Source organism: Somniosus microcephalus, chromosome 2 (genome assembly GCF_052327205.1).
Source record: "Somniosus microcephalus isolate GS21.2 chromosome 2, FLI_Smic_1.0, whole genome shotgun sequence".
Lineage (NCBI taxonomy): Eukaryota > Metazoa > Chordata > Chondrichthyes > Squaliformes > Somniosidae > Somniosus > Somniosus microcephalus.
This window is the reverse complement of record NC_140988.1, coordinates 10,425,154-10,447,861: the sequence shown is the minus strand read 5'-3', so window position 1 is coordinate 10,447,861 and position 22,708 is coordinate 10,425,154. Positions and strand designations below refer to the sequence as shown.

Below are 22,708 nucleotides of genomic sequence, written 5' to 3'. Positions count from 1 at the left end.
TCTCATGGCCCCAGATTTCCCAAACCACCCCCCCCCTCAAAAAAATAACTTATTTTATTACTCCCGTCGTCAATAAGCTCTCACCTCCCAGCTTCCTTGGGCTGACAGACTCTTCAGTTGGATAAGCCAGTCCTCCGTGTTCGGTTCAGCGCAGTGATGAATGGTCAGGACCACGGGCCTGGTCAGCAAGGCCCCTGGAGGCCCACAGCTCACCACTGGGCTCAGCAATGTCTGACTGCCCTCTAGCGACGGCCTAGGGATATTACAGACACAGGTTAACAACAAGAACAACAGCAGCAACAACTTGCATTTACACGACGTCTTTAATGTAGTAAAACGCCTCAAGGCGCTGCCCAGGAGCGATTATCAGACAAAATCTGACACCAAGCCGCGTAAGGAGGTATTAGGGCAGGTGACCCAAAAGCTTGGTCAAAGAGGTAGGTTTTAAGGAACGTCTTAAAAGAGGAGGAGAGAGGCAGAGAGGTTTAGGGAGGGAATTCCAGAGCTTAGGGCCCAGGCAGCTGAAGGCACGGCCACCAACGAGCGATTAAAATCGGGGATGCTCAAGAGCCCAGAATTGAAGGAGTGCGGAGATCTCGGAGGGTTGTGGGGCTGGCGGAGATTACAGAGATAGGGAGGGGCGAGGCCATGGAGGGATTTGAAAACAAGGATGAGAATTTTAAAATCGAGGCATTGCTTAACCTCACAATCGGCACCAACAGTGTACCAGCAAAGCATCGGCTCAATTTCCATTCACTGTGTTTTTTTTAAGCTGTTTCCCTGTATAATGGAACAGAAATCAAGCCAAGTTTGACTTTCTGTTAATGAATGACAATCAGTCAATCTGAATGACTCATTCGGGAGAATGCCCGATCAATGCGGCCGTGCGGGATATCTGTGCTAATTTAATGGGCGTCAGAAATTGGTTTCATACCGGTCTGTGCCAATGTGGATTTATGTCGACATAATCAGGCGAATAATGGACTGGAGATTGAGATCTGGCCCAAGTTAGTCCCACTGGGCCCCTCCGTGTACTGGGTACTGTGGAGACTCCATTCCCACCCTATTGCACACTGTCGCTGGCGGTTAATTTAATTTTATTCGTAAATTAACATTAACAGGTAGACGTAATATTACTTTTATAAAAAGGCAGGAAAGGAATCCTCACAACAGAGCTTCCCGTAGCTGATTAAGCCGTGTGGGTTTTGTTATAGCAAGTCCGGAGACAGTATTGGTTTCTTTTTTATGCAGTACAAGTTTATTTGTATAGCACACTAGTGCCAGACATGCATATAACCCGGGTGATCTCCGAGGGAGCTTTCTGTGCTGTAATGTCCATGATTCTTTGAGTCACATCCAAATAACATGGGGGAAAAATTCAGTTGGTTGCGCCTCCCGTTAGCGCCTTAAGAGGGCGCTAACGGGACGCAACGCAACTAGCGCCCGGGCGCGGCACTGCCCACGCCTCCCGCAAAATTCAGCGGGAGGTTAGTGGTGGCGCTAACCGGTAGCGCCCTGCGGTGCTGCGCCGCTGGCGATGATGTCATTGGTGTGCGCAGCGCCCTGCTCACGCCCTGTCCACGATCTTCGGGAGCGCCCCCTGACTTACCGCCGGACGCTATGTCCGACGGGGTCAGGGGGGCGTACCTGCGGCCGGGGCGGCGCAATTTAAAGGCGAGGTGCGGGGCGGTCGTTTTTGTTGCTGGCCGCCTGCCAGCAGCTGCCTGTGCTCCCGTCCCAGACCTTCTGAAACGCCCCCCACCCTCCGCGGAGTGCTGGCTGCGCTCCAAGAGCCCGGCACTTCTCTTGAGTGCCAGGCTCTTTTGCCTGCACTCCCGATCCCCGGGGGCCCAAGGTCGTGCTGCACAAGGCCCCTCCCCTTTAAGAAGGGGAGGAAGGCCTGCAATACCGCGGCGTGACGTGCCGCAGCGTGTGGCACTGCGGCACATAACGCCGCAATATTGACTCACAGCGCCCCAAGAGGGATGCGGGGCGCTTCCAGTAGCGCCCCGCTTCCCTCTTGGGGCGCAACCACTCAACTTCCAGCGCGGGATGCTAATTTTTCCGGGGCGCTAAAAGTTAGCACCCCAATTGGGGCGCAACTCAATTTTTAGCCCCATGAGTTCCAGTCCGGACCCCGGGGTTTGTCCAGTGCAGCAGTGGAGGTACTGGTAGAACAAGTGAACAAATCTTGAAGGTCAGGAAAAACCCCACGAGCTACTGCCAGCAAAATGCCTCCGAAAGTTTCCCCCGAGCGGCGCGGAGGATCCCTTTGAACAGCGCTCGAAATGGGTGCCGCAGGACTTGTACTGGCCATGGTTGCTGGGTGGGAGCAGAAAGTGGCGCGGGTAGACATTGTGAGCGGAAAACAGCACTGGAGGGAAAAACAGAATGAGGTCACTTGACCTCTATTTCCATGCGCTCACGATGCTTGCTCCTGTTTCAGAGGGAAGCTTTGGCCAAAGGGGAGGTTCCACTGAACATAAGAACATAAGAAATAGGAGCAGGAATAGGCCACTTGGCCCCTCGAGCCTGCTCCGCCATTCAATAAGATCATGGCTGATCTTGGGCTCAAAGCCACTTCCTTGCCTGCTCCCCATAACCCTTCACTCCCCTATTGTTCAAAAATCTGTCTGTCTCCACCTTAAATATATTCAATGACCCAGCCTCCACAGCTCTCTGGGGAAGAGAATTCCACACATTCACGACCCTCTGAGAGAAGAAATTCCTCCTCATCTCAGTTTTAAATGGGCGACCCTTTATTCTGAAACTATGCCCCCTAGTTCTAGATTCCCCCATGAGGGGAAACATCTTCTCTGCGTCTACCTTGTCGAGCCCCCTCAGTATCTTATACATTTCAATAAGATCGCCTCTCATTCTTCTAAACTCCAATGAGTATAGGCCCAACCTGCTCAACCTTTCCTCATACGTCAACCCCCTCATCTCAGGAATCAACCTAGTGAATCGTCTCTGAACTGCCTCCAATGCAAGTATATCCTTCCTTAAATAAGGAGACCAAAACTGCACCCAGTACTCCAGGTGTGGTCTCACCAACGCCCTGTACAATTGTAGCAGAAACAATGGAGCGGTGGTAACTGGGCGCCCATTTTACATTCCGTTCACTACCGCCCCATTTTTGAGCGCAGACGAGAGCAGTAAAGAGGCTCAAAGACCACTCGCCACAAGTTCACAACTCAGCTGGCATGGGGATTACAGCAAGAGAGATAACCCAAGGGGAAAAAATGAAAATAGAATGCGCTCTGCCAGAAAAAGAAATCGGCACAGACGCAGGGACACAAGCACAGTGAGGCCTACATGACGCTGTCTGACCTCGTATTGCACACTGTGGGCTTAAAAGGGACATTAGTGCCCCTCTAGGGAGATTCCTGCCTGTTTTGTGTCCTGCCCTGAGAACTTACACGGGTGCTGAGCAAATTAAGATTCAAAACAAAGGAGTAACATCATGTGTTGTCACATCCTGCTTGCTTCAGAGACAAGGCCGGAGGTGCTACTAGCTCTTCCTACTTTGACTGTACATCCCCTGTCCACAGAACTAATGCCTTTAATTTAAAATTTTCATCCTTTTGTTCAAATCCCTGCATGGCCTGACCCCCTCCCTTTCTCTGTAACCTCCTCCGGCCCTACAACCCTCCGCGATCTCTGCGCTCCTCCAATTCTGGCCTCTTGCGCATCCTCGAGTTTCATCGCTCCACCATTGGCGGCCGTGCCTTCAGCTGCCTGGACCCTAAGCTCTGGAATTCCCTCCCTAAACCTCTCCGCCTCTCTCTCCTCCTTTAAAACACGCTTTAAAACCTCCCTCTTTGGCCAACCTGCCCTAATATCTCCTTCTGTGGCTCGGTGTCAAATTTTGTTTGATAATCGCTCCCTGTGAAGCGCCTTGGGACGTTTTACTACGTTAAAGGCGCTGTATAAATACAGCTCGAGTTCCCAAACTTCAGAGCCGGCCGTAGCAAGCACGGAACGCCATTTTCCTGACATTCCAACTTACGTGAGAGATTTCTGGTCTTATCAATCTCAATTATAGTCACACACACACGCACACGCACACAGGCAGGTGTACTGTTACAGCAAAGACTAGGGGCCTCATTATAAAAGAATAAATAAATAAAAATCACTGCACATATTTACCCAGTCCAAGCTTTCCACCAGTGGCCAATTAGTGGTGGTGTGAAGTATCTGCGCTCGGCAGACAGATATGAGTGCATGTCATAACACTTTGTAACAGTCACCCACACTAGTGTGTCGGGGAGAAGAAAACCTAAAGGTCGTTTCTTAAAACAGCATCAGAAGTGTCAGCTGTGTTGCTTACAAAACCTAAGCTTGTCATTTACAGTGCGGTGGGAAGCTGTGAACGTGCGACATCTCGATTGTGGCTGCTTGCATGCTCGTTAAACCAAGTAGTTTCGCCCTAATGACGTTACAGACGAACCGCAGTCAACCAACGCACAGTGGGAAAGAAAGAAATGCTGGGAGGGAGCTCAGAGCGGAAGATCTGTGGATGCCTCAGTGCGGTAAAAGGAAATACCTGGATATTAACCCGTGTCCCTCACAGTCCCCTAGTTTATCGCCTTTTCTCTTTTCAAACAGCTCTTCTGCCATCTAGAGACAGACGTCAGGGTCAACTTTCTCTGACTGGATTCTTCCGGCGCCTGTTAGGAATGTATATCAGGAAATCAGGGGGGCACGATTCACACAATTTTTCGCCCAATGAGGCTTCCAACCAGAAGCCCAACTTCGGTTTAAAAAAAAATGATTCACGGGATGTGGGCGTCGCTGGCAAGGCCGGCATTTATTGCCCATCCCTAATTGCCCCTTGAGAAGGTGAGCCGCCTTCTTGAACCGCTGCAGTCCGTGTGGTGAAGGTGCTCCCACAGTGCTGTTAGGGAGGGAGTTCCAGGATTTTGACCCAGCGCCGATGAAGGAACGGCCGATATACTTCCAAGTGGGGATGGTGTGTGTGACTTGGAGGAGGAACGTGAAGGTGATGGTTTGCCCATGCACGTTGCTGCCCTTGTCCTGCTGCAGTGCATCTTGTAGATGGTACACACTGCAGCCACGGTGCACCGGGGGTGGAGGGAGTGAATGCTTGAGGTGGTGGACGGGCTGCCAATCAAGCGGACTGCTTGTTGTGTACAACCACCTGTGATATGCTCAGCGTCTATTTTTAAAAAATTATCGACGGGAATGTCCTCAGGGAGTTCCCTCAATTGGCCAGCGTAACTTCGGTGTAAGAGCGGCGGAAACCCGCAAGTGTTCCCGCTGATTTTCCGGCAAAGTAGCAGTGGCCGGATCGGGAGAACTACCAAGGAAATTCCTGGTGGATATGTATTAATGCCCCAAAACTGAGCCTTTGGGACCTCAGTTCGCTCCTCCTCCCAGCAGTTCAGATACATTACAGCACAGAAACAGGCCATTCAGCCCAACTGGTCCATGCCAGTATTTATGCTCCACACGAGCCTCCTCCCACTCTACTTGCTTCATCTCACCCCATCAATATATCCTTCGATTCCTTTCTCCCTCATGTACTAATCTAGCGTCCCCTGAAATTCATCTGTGTTATTCACCTCAACCACTCCCTGTGGTAGTGAGTTCCACATTCTAACCACTCTTTAGGTAAAGAAGTTTCTCCTGAATTCCCTATTGGATTTTTTAGGGACTATCTTATATTGATGGCCCCTAGTTCTGGTCTCCCCCACAAGTGGAAACATCTTCTCTACGTCTACCCTATCGAACCTCTTCATAATGTTAAAGGCCTCTATCAGGCCACCCCTCAGCCTTCCCTTCTCTTGAGAAAAGAGTCCCAGCCTGTTCATACCAAGACTGTAAGCTCCAAAGGAAGCCCCTTGATCTCCCACATGATCAGGCTCTTCCGACGCATCGCTCTATCACCACTCTGTACACAAACCGTAGCAGGGAAGGAAAAGAGGGGTAGAGGGGGAGGTGCAGGCAACACGAAGATGGGCAGAAGAAAGGTGAAAAGGAAAAGGGGGGAACGCGAAGAGTAAAGACGGAAGCAGAAAAAAGGAAAAATAAATACAAAACCTCACTGGAGGGGGGAGAGGAAAGGAAGCTGGAGGAGAGAAAGGAGGGAGCAGGAAAGAAAGAAAAAAATAAGGAAGGTTTTTCGAAGAGTTTCTCAGTCCCTGGTGAAGACGAGGTGGTAGAGGTTAAGCTTTGACTCCTCACCTGGTCCCAATCTCTCCCCCGGCTCTTCCCTTTCTGAGTCAGTGTGTGAATCCTGCCTCTTCCTGGCCCCCACCTCCACCGGTAAATATATACAGAGGGTCAAGGATATGCTCCTTCAAATATTATCCCATAAACCTGCATGGTCTGATGGAAACGGCACGAGGAACCATGATTGTGAACGAGGGTTAGATACGACAGAAATAACAACAGAAAATGCTAGAAAAACTCAGCAGGCCAGGCAACATCCGTGGAGAGAGAAATAGAGTCAACGTTTCAGGACGAAGGGTCTTCGACCCGAAACATTAACTCTGTTTCTCTCTCCACGGATGTTGCCTGGCCTGCTGATTTTTTCCAGCGTTTTCTGTTGTTATTTTGGATTTCCAGCATCCGCAGTATTTTGCTATTATATACGACAGAGATGTGTACTGCTACAGAACCTGGGTGTGCGGCATTAACACACAACGTGCGAATACGCGTATGTATTTTCTAAAAGAATGCGATTAAGAAGGTAGGCGCCATTACCTCATGTTGTCTTTCCGATGGACTGTCACGTACATTTCATAGGCTCTTCCCGGGGGAATGGCTCCTGCTGGCACCAGTAACCTTAAGCCTAGGATTGACAGAACATACAATCTAATTGCTGGTATGTGAGCAGGAGATCGAGCTACGATCAGCAGTAGGCAACTTCAACTTGCAACAAAAAAAAAGGGTCACGTAAATCCCACCGCCTGTGTCATACTTAGTAATACTGGCTGGACAATTGCCAAAAAAGTCGAATTTTATTCTGAGCAGAACTGAATGTCACCACGTTTTAGTTTGACGGAGAGGTTTGCAGGTCTGGCTAAGAGTTAGCCTGTTCTTTTTGGAAGAAGCTTTTACTGTGGAAGCCTAGAGGGTGCAGACAAACAAAACTGAAAGACAAAGAGCTCGCATTGAGTAGGGAGGCACCGAGGGAGTGCTGCACTGTCGGAGGTGCCGTCTTTCAGATGAGACGCTAAACCGAGGCCCCGCCTGCTCTCTCAGGTAGACGTGAAAGATCCCACGGCACTATTCCGAAGAAGAGCAGGGGGGGTTATCCCCAGTGTCCTGGGGCCAATATTTATCCCTCAATCAACATCACTAAAAAAAACAGATTATCTGGTCATTATCACATTGATGTTTATGGGAGCTTGCTGTGTGCAAATTGGCTGCTGCATTTCCCACATTACAACAGTGACTACACTTCAAAAAAGTATTTCATTGGCTGTAAAGGGCTTTGGGGTGTCCTGAGGCCGTGAAAGGCGCTATAGAAATGCAAGCCCTTTCTTTTACTGATCGACCCCACTATTTCGGAACATGAAGGTTATTGTTTTCCACACATCCTCCCTTGTTTTCCCCGCTGAATTTCTCTGTCACTCATTTCCAACCAGCAGTTGTTGCAGATTCTGTCAGGGTTGGAATGTGCGAGACGGAGGCAGCTGTCACGGGAGAGGAGCTGATGAGCTTCAGGACAAACAGAAACACGGCTTAACCCTTTGAAGCCGCACCACGACTGCAAATCATAAGGACAGCAGGCCGCAGTCTTAAAAGACGAGCGTTACAGATTAACAAAAAAAAAACAACTCAACCGTGCTGCACGAGTTGTCCAAAGCAGCTAACATTTCTTTTAGCCGACTGACGTTCTTGTCAACTTGACAGATTCCAACTCCATCGAGCAGCGTCCTCCAAGGACTTGTCTTGAATTGTCAAGTGTGTCGGAGGGTCCGTGTGTGCGTTGGACACACAGGCCTGAATGGGGAGCCTGTACGAGGTGCCTCAGCCGTGCGTTGGGTCAGCGCACCATCGCTGGGGCTCAGAGGCGAAAGGGCCTTCGAACTGTACGCATCCTCTGTGATTCTCAACCCAGTTCCACGTGGGATAGGAGCCCGTGACATGAAACAGCGACTACACTCCAAAAGGTCATGAAAGGCGCTACAGAAATGCAAGTCTTTCTTTCTTTCTTAATAAATCAGCGATCTCAGGAAGGGAGACAAGGAGGGATGGATTGTGCAAAAAATGGAAAGATTCGCACTGGTGCATAAACTCCAGAGAAAAATCAAAGGCTGCTGCACCCAGAGTCCGTTGATCTTTTATTCCACCATTGACCTGCTCCCCCTCCGCCCAACCCCACTCGGGAAACCATAATAGTCAGGACAACACAGGCTCCCAAATCGTTGATGAGCATTCCCATCGTGGCAAAGCTTCCGAGGTTGGGGGCTAAATAGAGAAAGCTGCGACGTGCACCTGGTTGAGCTGCAGGCGACTTGGAAATGCTCAATATTACATAGAGTACGCGGCACAGATACAGGCCATTCGGCCCCACTAGTCTGTGCTTGACAGTGACAATGGCGCACGTAAGTGGGAAAATGTATGATTCCTTCACCATTGACAACCCTCACCTGAAGGGCACAGAAACAACCCCAACCACCCCTCTAAAGAGTATTTACAAATTTGGAGACATAGAAAGGGAGGAGAAAGACCTTGCATTTCTATAGCGCCTTTCACGTCCTCGGGATGTTCCAAAGCGCTTCACAGCCAATGAAGCCAGTGCCTGGAGATCCTCGTGGTGCCTGGAGATCCTCGTGGTGCCTGGAGATCCTCGTGGTGCCTGGAGATCCTCGTGGTGCCTGGAGATCCTCGTGGTGCCTGGAGATCCTCGTGGTGCCTGGAGATCCTCGTGGTGCCTACTTTGGTTGAAGTCTATACCGGATCGGCACTGAATGGTTGAGAGGCCGTGACTGAGGAAATTTCTGAAGTTGAATGAAGATAAATGGGCTCTGGATGGAGCAGGCTTGACAGACACTGAGGTTTCACCCCTTTGGAGCTTCTTCTATTCTTAAACTGATTGGTGGTCGTGTGGTCAAGTGTTAACAGACCTCTCTGCGATATGATACTTGCTGTCATGTGAATGAGATTTGTGCATTCGGGACACAACTTGTGTTTGTTTCCTAGAAAACAGCGCCAACAATTCAAAGGGGAAAAAATGGGTGTCGCTAACTGGAAACGCTCCACCTCGTTCCTGGCGCGCTACAACTGAAGTTCGCGGCGCAACGTGCAACAGCGCCACGTGCGTCGGCACGTAGCGCCGCGTCATTGCAGGCCTCCTCTTCTGATTAAAGGGGAGGGGCCTAGCACTGTGCGCACCGGGGCCCTGCCGGACCACCGGGGAACGGGGTGTCGGGAAAACAGCCTGGCACTCAGGAGGAGTGCCGGTCCGAGCGATCGCGGCCAGCACCCCGAGGAAAAAAGGAGAAGGGGGCAGGTGCTGGCGGTCGGCCAAAAAAAAAAGGCCGCCCGACACCTGCTCCTTTAAGTAGCGCCGCCGCAACTGCACAAACGCCAGCCTGACCCTGTCGGACATATCGTCGGTCGATAGGTCAGGGGATGCAAGCGAAATTTGCGGCTGGGGCGTGAGTGGGGCGATGCGCACGGCGATGACGTCATTGCTGGCGGAGCAGCGACTCGGGGCGCTACCGGCTACCGCCGCCGCTAACCTCCCGCTGAATTTCGCTGGAGGCGTTAGTGGGGCCGTGCCCGGGTACTAGGGGATTTGTGTCCCATTAGCTCCCCCTGGGGGCGCTAACGAGAGGCGCAAATCAACCCAATTTCCCCCCCCCCCCCACGTTTCTTAACAAATTAACACGTTTCGACTTCAGCCACCCTACCCCTCTGTCAATAAAAAAAAGTAACTGCTGAACTACATTTACTTTCCATCCAGGTGAAAGTCAGGAAAAGTCACAGGTACAGCAGAGACTTACCTGAGTTGGGCACGATGAGATGGCCTCCCAGGATGTTGAAACTCCCGAAAGTGCTGCATGATGGATCCTTCGGCTGAGCCAGGCTTTGGTTCTTGAGATTCCGAGCCTCGTTGTCAAGTAGTGACTCTGTGAGCTGTGGGGAGAGATTCGACGCGAGGTCCACCACCTCGGCCTGGGGCGTGACGCCGCAGGAGGAGTTATACACCTTAATTTTAAGGTTGGGCAGAGGATCGAGCAGCGGCGAGTTGGTCATCGGGATCTTGTCTGAGATGTCGTGCAAGGCGTACATGGGTCCTCTGTACATGGCGGCGGCAGCTGTCAGATCCGGTTGAACTGCGAGGAGGTGGGAGTTATCTGCACAAAGGGAAGGCAGAGGATAATTGTGTGACGTGGCACCCTCAACTCTCAACACTAAAAGCCAAGTTCTATCCATCCATCCATCTTACATAAAGACAGGTCTAGCGCACAATTTGTCCATCACGCCATGCTTCCGTGTGTCACACTTAGTTGTAGGTGTGAACCAGTCTACTAGCACTGCATTACTAGCCCATGGCACTGCATTACTAGCCCATGGCACTACATTACTAGCCCATGGCACTACATTACTAGCCCATGGCACTACATTACTAGCCCATGGCACTGCATTACTAGCCCATGGCACTGCATTACTAGCCCATGGCACTGCATTACTAGCCCATGACACTACATTACTAGCCCATGGCACTACATTACTAGCCCATGGCACTACATTACTAGCCCATGGCACTACATTACTAGCCCATGGCACTACATTACTAGCCCATGGCACTACATTACTAGCCCATGGCACTACATTACTAGCCCATGACACTGCATTACCAGCCCATGGCACTACATTACTAGCCCATGGCACTACATTACTAGCCCATGACACTACATTACTAGCCCATGGCACTACATTACTAGCCCATGGCACTACATTACTAGCCCATGGCACTACATTACTAGCCCATGGCACTACATTACTAGCCCATGGCACTACATTACTAGCCCATGGCACTGCATTACTAGCCCATGGCACTACATTACTAGCCCATGGCACTATATTACTAGCCCATGACACTGCATTGACAAGTCTGTAGCACTACATCTATCAGGTTACCTCTTCAACTTTCCTCTGCCTCCCCCTGCCCCCCTGCCCTTCCAGGCCTCCATGTTTGTCAAGAAAGAATCTCCCTAGAGTTCTCCCCTACTCCCAATTGTTGCTAAAGACGCAAGCAGGAGTTTTCCTAAACCGCCCTCGTGGTTATCAAGGACCTCTTCTGTCAGACCAAATGGACGTGAACGCTCAGGACAGAATTGGCCAAGAATGTCAAGAGAAAGAGCTTGTTGTGAAATGGAAATGTCACTCTGATACAGCAGCGGATATTCTTTCAACGTTGGATTTGGCCCATTGCGGGAACTGCCATCAGTGCCTGACAGTACGCAATGGTGGCAGCGGGTTCAAAGGTTTTTTTTATTCGTTCACGGCAAGGCCGGCATTCATTGCCCATCCCTAATTGCCCTCGAGAAGGTGGTGGTGAGCCACCTTCTTGAACCGCTGCAGTCCATGTGGTGAAGGTACTCCCACAGCGCTGTTATACTTCTTTGTGGCTTGCTAGGCCATTTCAGAGGCCAGTTAACAGTCAGTTGCTGTGGGTCTGGAGTCACATATAGGCCAGACCGGGTAAGGACGGCAGATTTCCTTCCCCACATTAGTGAACCAGATGGGTTTTTACAGCAATCCAGTGGTCACACTAGCTTTTTTATTCTAGATTTATTTAATTACAGGAAACTTTGTGCTATCCAGAGGTGAGCTATCCGGCAATCTGGAGCCACCGGCAAAAATCAGCAGCCATTTTTTATTCTTTTTGTTTGTTTTTTTTTGCTTTGTTTGAACAGTCAAGCTGTACAAGGTCTGTAGCTATAGCAACAGCTTCAGCTACAGAACTTTAGGGCCACACCCGAGTGTTTAGAAGCTGTTGCTAAGCAACAGTGCTTGTTGTCAAATACGGAGATAAGAATCTCCGTATCTCTCAACATTAACTCTGGAGAGTACGGCAGTTTTGAGGCAACGGCAGCAGCTCGGTCCTGTGGGTGCCGGATAGCACAAAGTTTCCTGTAACTGAATTTAAATTCCCCAGCTGGTGGGTATTTGAACTCGTATCTCCGGATCATTAGTCCAGGGCCTCTGGATTACTAATCCAGTAACATAACTGATGTAAGAAAACTACTAGGCACTTGGTCTAAGCATTAAACAAAGCTTTAATCAACTGTTTTACAACATGGAGGTCTAGTTGTGTCCTTCACTAGTTCCTGTTAAGAATATCCTGCGCAAGCTGGGCCCGTGCCCGAGTATTTATACTCTCCCTGGACAGCGCCACCCGTAGGCCGCTCAGTATTATTTCATAAGTCTTTCTTTCATGAATGACTGATTCATGTCAATGACCACTATGCTACCATTCCCGGTAGAAACTGTTACAGACTGCCAATCGTATCCTCTGCCCTGACTATTTCAAGCGCGGATCAGAAAAAACAACCTCAGGTCAAAGGTTATACAAAAAACAAAGAGGCCCCAAACAAACCAACCTTGCCTGGACGTCTTGATGCTCACTGGCTGAAACCCACCATTCAGGGCCGCGGAGTCTCTGATGTCGGAGCTGAAGTCACGGTGGTTCTTGCGATACACAAACATCACCACCACCAACAAAATGGCGAGGCACACAATCACAGCCACGACCACGGCGACGTAGAGGGCGACATCGTCTGATCCCGGTGCAGCTGCAGAGGAAGGAGAATGAAGGAAATTGGAACCCACCACACCAACTCGAACCCGTGGTAGCGCCGGGCTCAAGTGAGGCAGGCCCGAGAGGATTGGCAGGCAAACTGTCCCTTGCCCACTACCTCACGCGGTCTGGGAAATCCCACTTTAAATGAAATTTTTTTTTTGATGGGAGAACAGGGTTTTCGCTCTAATACACTTCCCGCTAAAGCCATGCATTTTTGATGGCAGTCATCAGTTATGGAGCAAAGCGAGCTCTGCCCCGCTTTTCATTCGCAAAGGAACTCTGGACTTGAGCACTGCACGTTGCGAAATGAACTTAAAACTCAAACTGACCCAGAGCAAAGTTCAAAAACAATATCTTTGATTCAGAGCTTAGTCCATCCTTGAAGCGAAAGTACCTATTTTGGGTTGAGCTATCTCTAGTGTCAGCTGTGGTTCAGTGGGTAGCACATCTCGCCTCTGAGTCAGAAGGTTGTGGGTTCAAAGTCCCACTCCAGAAACTTGATCACATAAAGCTAGGCTGACACTCTCCAGTGCAGTGCTGAGGGAGTGCTGCGCTGTCGGAGATGCCATCTTTCGGATGAAACGTTAAACCGAGGCCCCGTCTGCTCTCTCAGGTGGATGTAAAAGATCCCATGGCACTATTTTGAAGAAGAGCAGTGGGAGTTCTCCCCGGTGTCCTGGCCAATATTTATCCCTCAACCAACATAACAAAAACATATGGTCATTATCACATTGCTGTTTGTGGGAGATTGCTGTGCGCAAATTGGTTGCCGCGTTTCCCACATTACAACAGTGACTGCACTTCAAAAGTACTTCAATGGCTGTAAAGCGCTTTGAGACGTCCGGTGGTCGTGAAAGGCGCTGTAGAAATGCAAGTCTTTCTTTTTATTTGTGGAATCTCCCTAGTGGAGGTTCCTCCCTTCACCATTTGAAAATAAATAGGCTAACGCCCGCAGGCAAATGATTTTCATACAGCAACAACTTGCATTTATATAGCGCCTGTAACGTAATAAAATGTCCCAAGGTGCTTCACAGGAGCGATTATCAAACAAAATTTGACATCGAGCCAATTAAGATGTTCGGACAGGTGACTAAAAAGCTTGGACAAAGAGGTAGGTTTTAAGGAGCATCTTATAGGAGGAGAGAGAGGCGGAGAGGTTCAGAGAGGGAATTCCGGAGCTTAGGGCCCAGGCAGTTGAAGGCACGGCCGCCAATGGTGCAGCGATGGAAATGGTGAAGAGAGGAACTCCACTGGGGACATTCCACAAGAGAGATGTCAACTCAAAGAGGTATTTCTGCTTCATTGGCCTTGACAATCAGAATGAGGAACTTAGAAACATTAGGAACCGGAGTAGATCACACAACCTCATTACAGCCTTGGTCCAAACATGGACAAAAGAGCTGAACTCAAGAGGTGAGGTGAGAGTGACTGCCCTTGACATCAAGGCAGCATTTGATTGAGTGTGGCATCAAGGAGCCCTAGCAAAACTGAAGTCAATGGGAATCAAGGGGAAAACTCTCCATTGGTTGGAATCATACCTAGCACAAAGGAAGTTGGCTGTGGTTGTTGGAGGTCATTCATCTCAATCACATGACATCACTGCAGGAGTTCCTCAGGGCAGTGTCCTAGGCCCAACCATCTTCAGCTGTTTCATCAATGACCTTCCCTCCATCATAAGGTCAGAAGTGGGGATGTTCGCTGATGATTGCACACTGTTCAGCACCATTCGAGACTCGTCAGATACTGACGCAGTCCGTGTCCATATGCAGCAAGACCTGGACAACATTCAGACTTGGGCTGACAAGTGGCAAGTAACATTCGCACCACACAAGTGCCAGGCAATGACCATCTCCAACAAGTGAGACTCTAACCATCTCCCCTTGACATTCAATGGCATTACCATCACTGAATCCCCCACTATCAACATCCTGGGGGTTACCATTGATCAGAAACTGAACTGGACCAGCCATATAAATACTGTGGCTACAAGAGCAGGCCAGAGGCTGGGAATTCTGCGGCGAGTGTCTCACCTCCTGACTCCCCAAAGCCTTTCCACCATCTACAAGGCACAAGTCAAGAGTGTGATGGAATACTCTCCACTTGCCTGGATGAGTGCAGCTCCAACAACACTCAAGAAGCTCGACACCATTCAGGATAAAGCAGCCCGCTTGATTGGCACTCCATCCACCACCTTCAACATTCACTCCCTCCACCACCGGCGCACTGTGGCTGCAGTGTGTACCATCTACAAGGTGCACTGCAGCAACTTGCCAAAGCTCCTTCAACAGCACCTTCCAAACCCGCGACCTCTACCACTTAGAAGGACAAGGGCAGCAGACGCATGGGAACATCACCACCTACAAGTTCCCCTCCAAGCCACACGCCATCCTGACTTGGACCTGTATCGCCGTTCCTTCACTGTCGCTGGGCCAAAATCCTGGAACTCCCTTCCTAACAGCATTGTGGGTGTACCTACACCATATGGACTGCAGCGGTTCAAGAAGGTGGCTCACCACCATCTTCTCAAGGGCAATTAGGGATGGGCACTAAATGCAGGCCTAGCCAGCGACGCCCACATCCCATCAATGAATTTAAAAAAAAACTCTCGAGCCTGTTCTGCCGTTCAATTAGGTCACGGCTGATCTGCACCTCAACTCCATTTCTCCCGCCTTTGCTGAATATCCCTTGATGCCCTTACCCAATAAAGATCTATCGATCTCTGTCTTGAAAGCTTCAATTGTCCCATCATTCACAGCCTTTTGGGGGAGAGAGTTCCACCTTTCTCTTACCCTTTGTGCGAAAAAATGTTCCCTGATTTCACTCCTGAATGGCCTAGCCCTAATTATAAGATGATGATGGCCCCTTGTTCTTAATTTCCCTCACCAGAGGAAATAGTTTCTGCGTATCTACCCTTCCAAATCCTTTTAACATTTTAAACATCTCGATCAGGTCATCCCTTGATCTTCTATACTCAAGGGAATACAAGCCAAGTTTATGCAACCTGTCCTCATAATATAACGCTCTAAGCCCCTTTATTTCCTGTGGGTCTGTTCTGACAACATCTTATCACCAAGAGAGTGGAGCAACACAATGTTGGAGGGGGGGGAGGGAAACAGTGATATTTTCTGTACACTTAGACGAAGGAGCGCTGGTTGTTTTCAGTGATACCTTCGCCATCAAAGCCCCAAAACTTTCTTCAACCTGTTCAAACAACCAATCCCAAAATACCCCAGGGATAATTTTCACTTTGGGCAATGACGGAACACAACAGATCAGCCACCCGTTATACACCCCGCCCGATTTCCCTTTGCATTGACTTCAATTGGTAAGTAGTCAGTGAGAAGAAGGAAAGAAAGACTTACATTTCTATAGCGCCTTTCACAGCCTCAGGATGTCTCAAAGTGCTTTACAGCCAATGAAGTACTTTTGAAGTGGAGTCACTGTTGTAATGTAGGAAACGCGGCAGCCAATTTGTGCACAGCAAGCTCCCACAAACAGCAATGTGATAATGACCAGATCATCTGTTTTTAGTGATGTTGATTGAGGGATACATAGTGGCCCAGGACACCGGGGATATCTCTCCTGCTCTTCTTCGAAATAGTGGCCATGGGATCTTTTACATCCACCTGAGAGAGCAGACGGGGCCTCGGTTTAACGTCTCCTCCGAAAGACGGCACCTCCGACAGTGCAGCACTCCCTCAGCACTGCACTGGAGTGTCAGCCTAGATTATTGTGCTCCAGTCTCTGGAGCGGGACTGAACCCACAACCTTCTGACTCAGGCGAGTGTGCTACCCACTGAGGCATTCATCGCTTTAGGCAGATACAATATAATCGCTTTAATGGAGATATAGCTTAGGTTTGGACAAGACTGGCAGCTTTAGTAGCTCTGGCTATAGCATTTGAAAGATATTGAGGAGAAGTTCTGTTGAAGCACCAGAACATAAGGATGTTCTACGGCGGTTGTGTTAAGACAGAATCCATACGGATAGAGTTAGGGAACAGGAAGGGAAATGGTGCAATTCTTGGGGTGTTACAGGTCACCAAAGTACAGATGAGATAGAGGGGGGAGAAGACAGTTGAGAAAGAATGTAAGAAAAAGGCACTAATATTGGGTTATTTAAACTATCACAAGATGGACTGAGATAATAATGGATATCGTCACAGTGGAGGACACATTGCATTCAAGTCTACCGGATTCAATTGGGGGAAATAAAGTGGGCCAAATAACTTATATGAAAGTAGGGAACAATTGGGAAAAAGCAATTATGTGAAAATTTTAAAAAAAGGATAATGAAGAGTCAAAGATAAGAGTGGTCACAATGGTTAGGCCCCAGCTAGTGTGCAGTTTGGGGAGCCCCATTATAGAAAGGACATTAAAGAGTGCACAGCATAAATTCACCAGGATGATGCCAGGGATGAGAAACTATAGTTGTGAGGAGAAGGTGGAGTTGTGGTCGAAGATCAGCCATGATCTTATTGAATGGCAGAGCAGGCTCGAGGGGCCGAATGGCCAACTCCTGCTGCTATTTCTTATGTTCTTATGAGGGGATTATTTAATTAATTGTGTAAATGCTGGCTGTTCGCTACAGCAGTCCAACATGAATCCTACTGCCCTGCTCTCTGCCCATCTTCCTTGCTCCAAATGTTCTATCTACTACATCTGATACTGGAGCACATAAGGCTAAGAGGAGATTTAATAGAGGGCTTTTAAAAATATATATATATGAAGGTTTTTGATAGGGTGAATGAGAAAAAGACTAGTTCCTCTGTTTGGGGAGTCAGTAATGAGAGGGTTCATCAACTTAAAATGGTCACTACGAGAGTGAGGAGAGAGGTTTGGAGAAATATCTTGGTGCAGAGAGAACATAAAAACAGAAGAAATAGGAGCAGGAGTCGGCCATTCGGCCCCTCGAGCCTGCTCAGCCATTCGGCCCCTCGAGCCTGCTCCGCCATTCGGCCCCTCGAGCCTGCTCCGCCATTCAATGAGATCATGGCTGATCTTTGACCTCAACTCCACCTTCCCGCACTATCTCTTAGCGAATGCAATGTTTTGCCACAGACAGTAGTTGAGTCCGAGATTATTTAAGGGGTGTAGTAGATAGAACATTTGGAGCAAGGAAGATGGGCAGAGAGCAGTGCAGAAGGATTCATGTTGGACTGCTGTAGTGAACAGCCAGCATTTACACAATTAATAAAATAATCCCCTCATAAGAACATAAGAATTAGGAGCAGGAGTCGGCCATACGGCCCCTCGAGCCTGCTCCGCCATTCAATAAGATCATGGCTGATCTTCTACCACAACTCCACCTTCTCGCACTATCCCCATATCCCTTGATTCCCCGAGAGTCAAAAAAACTATTGATTTCAGCCTTGACTATACTCAACGATTCAGCATCCACAGCCCTTCGGATTAGCCTGCTGTCAACTTCAATGATTCTATAATGGCATGGTGTGACTCTGAACAATACAGGCCAGAAGTTCCCCGAGTTTGATCTTTGGTCTGTGCTGACTTCAGTTGTGGCAGCAACATTGAAGCATCGTGAGGTAGAGATCAGCCAGGGTCCCCACTCCTGTTCACTGGCCACCGATCTCTATGGGAAAAGGTACACCGCGTGTGGATGTGGGGGCAAAAACTGCAATCCCCCCCCCAATGGTTGAACAGCCTGCCGACACTCACGGTCAGATGAGAACAAAATGGCCCCCAAAGCTCGTGGACCTGTCTTCCAGCATGAGCCGATGTCTTTGGGAAAGGAAGAGGGAAAAATGGGAAAGGAAGAGGGAAAAATGGGAAAGGAAGAGGGAGTAGTGGGAAAGGAAGAGGGGAAAATGGGAAAGGGAGGGAAAAATGGGAAAGGGAGGAATAAGTGGGAAAGGACGATAGGAAAGTGGGAAAGAGAGGGAAATTGGGAAAGGAAGAGATAAAATGGGAAATGAGGAGGGAAAAGTGGGAAAGGAAGAGGGAAAAATGGGAAAATAAGTGAGGAAAGTGTGAAAGGAAAAGGGAAAATGGGAAAGGAAGATAGAAAAGTGGGAAAGAAAGAGGGAATAGTGGGAAAGGGAGGGAAAGGTGAGAAGAGGGAAAATGGGAAAGGAAGATGGGAAAGTGGGAAGCGAAACAAAATGCTTCCCTTGTGCTGACAGGAATCCTCCAAGGAAAGCTCGCACCACCTCAGAATGTCATGTCATGTCCCACAGATTCTTTCGTGGTAGTCAATAGGTGAGCTGTTTTGCTGGCGTAACGCGTGATTTCAGCTCAGCGCTCGAACTCTGGGCTGAACTCGCTGCCCCAGCAGTCCCACAATCACACTTCATTTTCAAATGCCGTACTGTGCATCAAAAACTAGCCTGGGGAATGGCCGCGATGGTCTTGATGTGAGGGCCAGATTCAAAAGTAAAATATCTAGCACAAGTAAATACTAACATGAGGAGCTGCAGACACTGGGGTCAAGTGACAACTGCGAGTATTGTGAACTTCCCTTTAAAAAAAAATGGACCTGAATGTGAAATCCATTAACAATACGCAATATGAGAGGAATACTGTGCTCAGATTGCAAATACGTCAGAGATTATTGAATTACACAGACACACTCACACAGACTCACACACACACACACTCACGCACGCACAAAAACTCACACACTCAGACACACAAATACTTACACACACACAAAACTCACACTCAGACACACACACACACACACACACACACGCACAAAAATTCACAGACACATACTCAAATACTCACACACACACACTCACACAAAAACTCACACACATACACACACTCACACACTCATACTCACTCACACACTCACATACACACACTCACACACACACTCATGCTCACAAATACACACTCACACACACACATTCACTCACACACACACACTCACTCATGCTCACAAATACACACACATTCACTCACACACACATTCACTCACACACACATTCACATGCTCACACTCACTCACACACACACACACATTCACTCACACACACACACACACACTCACACACACACTCACTCCTCACAAATACATTCACATGCTCACACACACGGTCTATAATGAGCGGCAGACCTCCCGCGGCATGAAGTCAGAAATCTCCTCCTTTGTCTCCAAGCTTGCCAACATGTGACTGCTGGAGCGTGTTTTAAATTGCGGTTTAAAACAACGGACTGCAGGGTAATTCCCCGGGCAAGATGTATTAATATGGTCAACACACTCCTCTGAAGTCAAATGCTGTGGGTATATCAGAATAAACCTGTAGGAAATTGAGGTCCAAATAAACGTCAGCACAGATACAGTTTCATCTCCTCCGATGGCCCAATAAGGAGTTTGGCCACAATCACGTCACGAACAATTGGGGTTTTAGATTTTATAGTGAGGGCCTTGCTGGTATTTTTGCACAGGACGATGCTTCCACTATCTCGGGGATCGGACCTTCGACTTGCATCCTGAAAATAGTGACCACTGGGTCGATCTTGACTGCCCTCTGCCTGGTGTCAACAGGATGGGAATGGCCTCCAAATGGGGTCGGAGGCCTCACCGCCCCCTTAGCAGCGGCAACACGGCCGTCTCCAGTTTGAAAGGGGGGGCCTACCGCCGGGTGTCCAGATTAAAATTGGTCCCCTCTTCCAAATCATTGATGTAGATTGTGAATAGCTGAGGCCCAAGCACTGATCCTTGTGGTACCCCAGTAGTTACAGCCTGCCAACCCGAAAATGACCCCTTTATTCCTACTCTCTGTTTTCTGTCCATTAACCAATCCTTAATCCATGCTAGTATATTACCCCCAATCCCATGAGCCCTAATTTTGTTTAGTCTCTTGTGTGGCACTTTATCGAATGCCTTCTGAAAATCCAAATACGCCACATCCACTGGTTCCCCCTCATCTATTCTGCAAGTTACAACCTCAAAAAACTCTTAACAGATTTGTCAAACATGATTTCCCTTTTATAAATCCATGTTGACTCTGCCCAATCCTATTATTATTTTCTAGGCCACCATTTTAATATGGAAATCGGGGTCCTACGACGTGAATAGCGTCCTGGTTGCCTTTTTAGGCTCCAACGTGTTCCGACGCGCAGTAGAACCGAAGAGGCCGCCCCGGCAGAGGTAGGTGTTGAATTATTTTAGTGGGCCACAGTGGAGCAGCAATTCCCCCCGCTCCCCACTCCCCCCCCCCCCACTCCCCGCGGGTCCTTCTGCGAATGTGGCCTCCCCCACTCCCCCATCTCCTTCCCTACCACCACCACCACCGCAACCTACCTTGTCAGCGGCCGCCCCGGCCCAATTACAGGAAACTTTCGATTAACCGGCCCCTAAATAACCAGAAATGTCGGTTAACTGGCAAAATTCAGGAGTAGGTTCAGGTAACTTTTATTACTTGCCTTGCTCCATGTGTTGCTGTGCAAGGGTGTGGCTGCAGCTGTTGCTAAGCTACAGAGACGCTTGCAACTTATGGCCATTGTTTTGAACCTGTTGCTAAGCAACAGGGTTTGTTGCTTTATACGGAGCTGTCAGCTCCGTATCTTTTACTATAGCGTTCGGTTATCCGGAATTTTTGATGAACCAGCACCACGTCAGTCCCGTCCATGCTGGATAAAAGAAAGTTTCCTGTATGAGGCCTCAGTCGGGGGAGAGCTGCCTGTTTGGCTTGCCAGCTTTAGATGAGGCCGTGGCCTCTTTGCCACCGTAATGGAGAATCCGAGCAGCGAGCTCCGCCCCCAGGTCGATTGGCCAAAAGTCAAAATAGACCCCAATATCTTTCATACCATTACAATACATTGATAAGATTGGCTTTGAATCATAGAATCATAGAAATTTATGGCACAGAAGGTTTGGACCATCGTGTCTGTGCCGGCCGAAAAAGAGCTCTCCAGTCTAATCCCACTTTCCAGCTCTTGGTCCCTAGCCCTGCAGGTTACGGCACTTCAAGCGTATATCCAAGTACTTTTTAAATATGATGAGGGTTTCTGCCTCTACCACCCTTTCAGGCAGTGAGTTCCAGACCCCCACCACCCTCTGGGTGAAAAAAGTTCTCCTCAACTCCCCTCTCATCCTTCTACCAATTACTTTGGGTTGTTCTCCTTAGAGCAGAGAAGGTTTAAGGAAAGATTTAATAGAGGTGTTCAAAATCATGAATGATTTGATGGAGTAAATAAGGAGAAACTGTTTCCACTGGCAGGAGGGTCGGTAACCAGAGGGCACAGATTTAAGGTGATTGGCAAAAGAACCAGAGGGGAGCTGAGGAGAAATGTCTTTACACAGCGAGTTGTTGTGATCTGGAACGCGCTGCCTGAAAGGGCAGTGGAAGCAGATTCAATAGAAACTTTCAAAATGGAATTGGATACATACTTGAAAAGGAAAAAAAAATTACAGGGTTATGGGGAAAGGGCGGGGAGTGGGATTATTTGGATATAGATGGTTCAAAGAGCCGGCACAGGCCCAATGGGCCGAATGGCCTCCTTCTGTGCTGTCAGAGTCTAGGTGCGGTACTGAGCCACCTACAGAGCAAGAGGTCCCACTTTGAGTTCCAGTTTGCGCTGAATAGGCTGATCCCAGCCACAGCAACAGTCAGGGAGATACAGTTTGCCTCAGTGCCAATGGGCTAGGAAGGGGTGGGAGCCATAGTTCCTGCTCCTGATCTCTATCCAGCAGCCTGCATTGGAAAGCACCGAGTGTGCGGGTGATGAGAGAAGGTCAGGACTGGGTGTGTTGTGAAGCCCAATGGTTGAATAGCTTGCTTGGGCTCATGCACATGAATAGAGAGATTGAACTTGCTACTTTGAGGGAGAGAATGCTGGGTCACAACCAAGCAACCCAACTATGTCACTGAGATGTGAATGACACGATAAAAGTGACCAGGAAGCTGTCGGATTGTTGCTAAAAACTCATAGAAACATAGAAGATCGG

General features: G+C 48.9%; 1 protein-coding gene across 3 annotated transcripts in view; it reads right to left on the bottom strand.

The window, feature by feature from the left end:
* The window catches only part of LOC147122540 (netrin receptor UNC5C-like), a 690,555-nt gene that overhangs the window by 22,380 nt on the left and 645,467 nt on the right, over window positions 1-22,708 (bottom strand). For all 3 annotated transcript variants that reach the window (XM_086006449.1, XM_086006469.1, XM_086006460.1), the window contains 4 exons: window positions 12,591-12,782; window positions 9,984-10,337; window positions 6,730-6,817; window positions 85-253 (listed from right to left, as the gene is read on the bottom strand). In XM_086006449.1, coding sequence (XP_085862575.1) covers window positions 85-253; window positions 6,730-6,817; window positions 9,984-10,337; window positions 12,591-12,782 — 803 coding nt within the window. The remainder of the gene's footprint in view (window positions 1-84; window positions 254-6,729; window positions 6,818-9,983; window positions 10,338-12,590; window positions 12,783-22,708) is intronic.